Source organism: Grammomys surdaster, unplaced genomic scaffold, assembly GCF_004785775.1.
Source record: "Grammomys surdaster isolate TR1022 unplaced genomic scaffold, NIH_TR_1.0 256, whole genome shotgun sequence".
Taxonomy (NCBI): Eukaryota; Metazoa; Chordata; class Mammalia; order Rodentia; family Muridae; genus Grammomys; species Grammomys surdaster.
This window is the reverse complement of record NW_021604697.1, coordinates 748,109-750,012: the sequence shown is the minus strand read 5'-3', so window position 1 is coordinate 750,012 and position 1,904 is coordinate 748,109. Positions and strand designations below refer to the sequence as shown.

General features: G+C 43.3%; 1 protein-coding gene across 1 annotated transcript; it reads right to left on the bottom strand.

Moving 5' to 3' along the window:
* Positions 1-709: 709 nt before the first annotated feature.
* On the bottom strand, positions 710-1,666 carry LOC114627691 (olfactory receptor 56A4-like). The gene has a single exon (XM_028775582.1). It carries the CDS (start codon positions 1,664-1,666, stop codon positions 710-712), a length of 957 nt encoding a protein of 318 aa, XP_028631415.1.
* Between the last annotated feature and the right edge of the window lie 238 nt (positions 1,667-1,904).

Here is a 1,904-nt window from a genome sequence, read left to right as displayed (position 1 = left end):
CATTTCCCAGCTCTCAGTCTTTTATCTGTGACTGACTTTACCATCACATACAGCTCAGCTTCCCTCCATCAGGTCCCATGTCAACATGATTACTTAACAATTTAAAGTTACATATACACACTGAAGGTTTTAATGGACTTAGAAACATATAAGACAACTTTTTTTTTAAACAAAAAAAAGGTTAATGCTTAAGATATGTTGTAGCTCACTGATAGAGTACTTGCCTCCTTGTGCAAAGTCCTGGATTCAATCCCAAGCACCTCATCAATCTTATCAACTAAATAATTTTTATGAGAGCCCATCCCCCCCAAAGTTTTTCTTTCTGATTGGATTCTGTGGGCTATGAAAAAAAATATGAATCTTGTAGCAGAATGATGGGAAGGGGAGGCCTCGGTTAAGGGTGTAGTGATATAATCAAAACATCACATGCTTGTATGAAATTTTAATGCATCTTAAGAATCAGTTAAATTAAGTAAGCTTCATGTCCAGTGCATGTTTCTCTACCATATGTGACTGCTGCAGATAGACAAATATGTCTGAAGGGAAATATTCACATCATATCAGTGCAAGCTTGTGGGAGCTAAGACTCAACATACAATGATGAATTTAAAGGAAAAAATAAAAACAAATGTACTCCTGCAGTAAATACTTAAATATTCTATGCAACACAAATATTGTTTCTGATTACCAATATGTGTCATCTTACTTCTTACAACCTCCTAAGCAGGTTCCGTATTCCCTGTTTGATCTCCCTGGTTCTTACCCCATAAACAATGGGATTCAGAGCTGGAGGGATGAGGTGATGCAGGATATTGAGCAGGATGGGGACATCTGGGGGAATCTTCTCCCTGGCCAGATTAGTGATGACAAGCACCAGCAGGACTGTGCTGAAGAAGAGGATGAGGATGAAGTGGGAACCACATGTGCTCAGGGCCTTGGCCACAGCTCCCTCTGCTTTGATCCTGAGCACAGCCTTCAGAATGAAAGAATAAGATAGGACAATGAGGATGAGGTCAGAGCCCAGAAGGGTCCAACCTATGACAAACTGGTAGAGTTTATTAAAAGTGATGTCATCACAGGAAAGTTTGGATACAGACATGTTAGTGCAGATGCAGTTCTTGATAATTCTTGCACAGTATCTCAGTTGGGAAGAAAGTATGGGGATTGGCATAGTAAGAATCCCATTTCTGGTTGTTACAAAGATGGCAGCCCTAACCACAAACTGGTCCGTGATGATGGACGGGTACTGCAGAGGCTTACAGATGGCCACATAGCGGTCATAGGCCATGACCATGAAGGTGCAGGACTCCATTGTCAGGAAACTGTTCATGACAAACATCTGAAGGAAGCAGGAAGAGAAGCTGATGGACTTGTTGTCAAACCAGAAGATGGCCAGGACCTTAGGTATGACTGTGAGGCAGAGCACAATGTCCAGCAGGGATAGAAGGCTGAGCAGGTAGTACATGGGCTCATGCAGAGAGGCCTCCATCCTGATGGTGATGAGAAGGGTGGCATTGGCCCCCATGGCCAGGAGGAAGAGGAGGCTGAGGGGCAGGGACAGCCAATGCTGCCAGGTCTGGTAGTTTGGGAAGCAGATGAGGACAAAGTCAGGGACCAGGATAGAGGAAGTATTGCTTTGTGCTTCCATGAGTTGCCTTCTGATCATGACTGACACCAGAAAACCTTGGGGATAGAAGAAAGATAAATCATCACACTATGAATACCCACAAGTGGGTGGTATATAATAACCATTAAAAAGTAGTAAGAGGGCTCTGTGGGCAAAGGCACTTACGGGTGAGCCTAATGGCTTAAGTTCAATCCTTGGACCTACAAGGTGGAAGAAAAGAACTGACTCCCACAGGTTATCTTTTGTCTTCCACACATGTGCCATGGCATACATGGGA

Excerpts from the sequence above, each read along its gene's own strand:
- LOC114627691 (XM_028775582.1), bottom strand. The coding sequence starts at position 1,666 with ATGATCAGAAGGCAACTCATGGAAGCACAAAGCAATACTTCCTCTATC.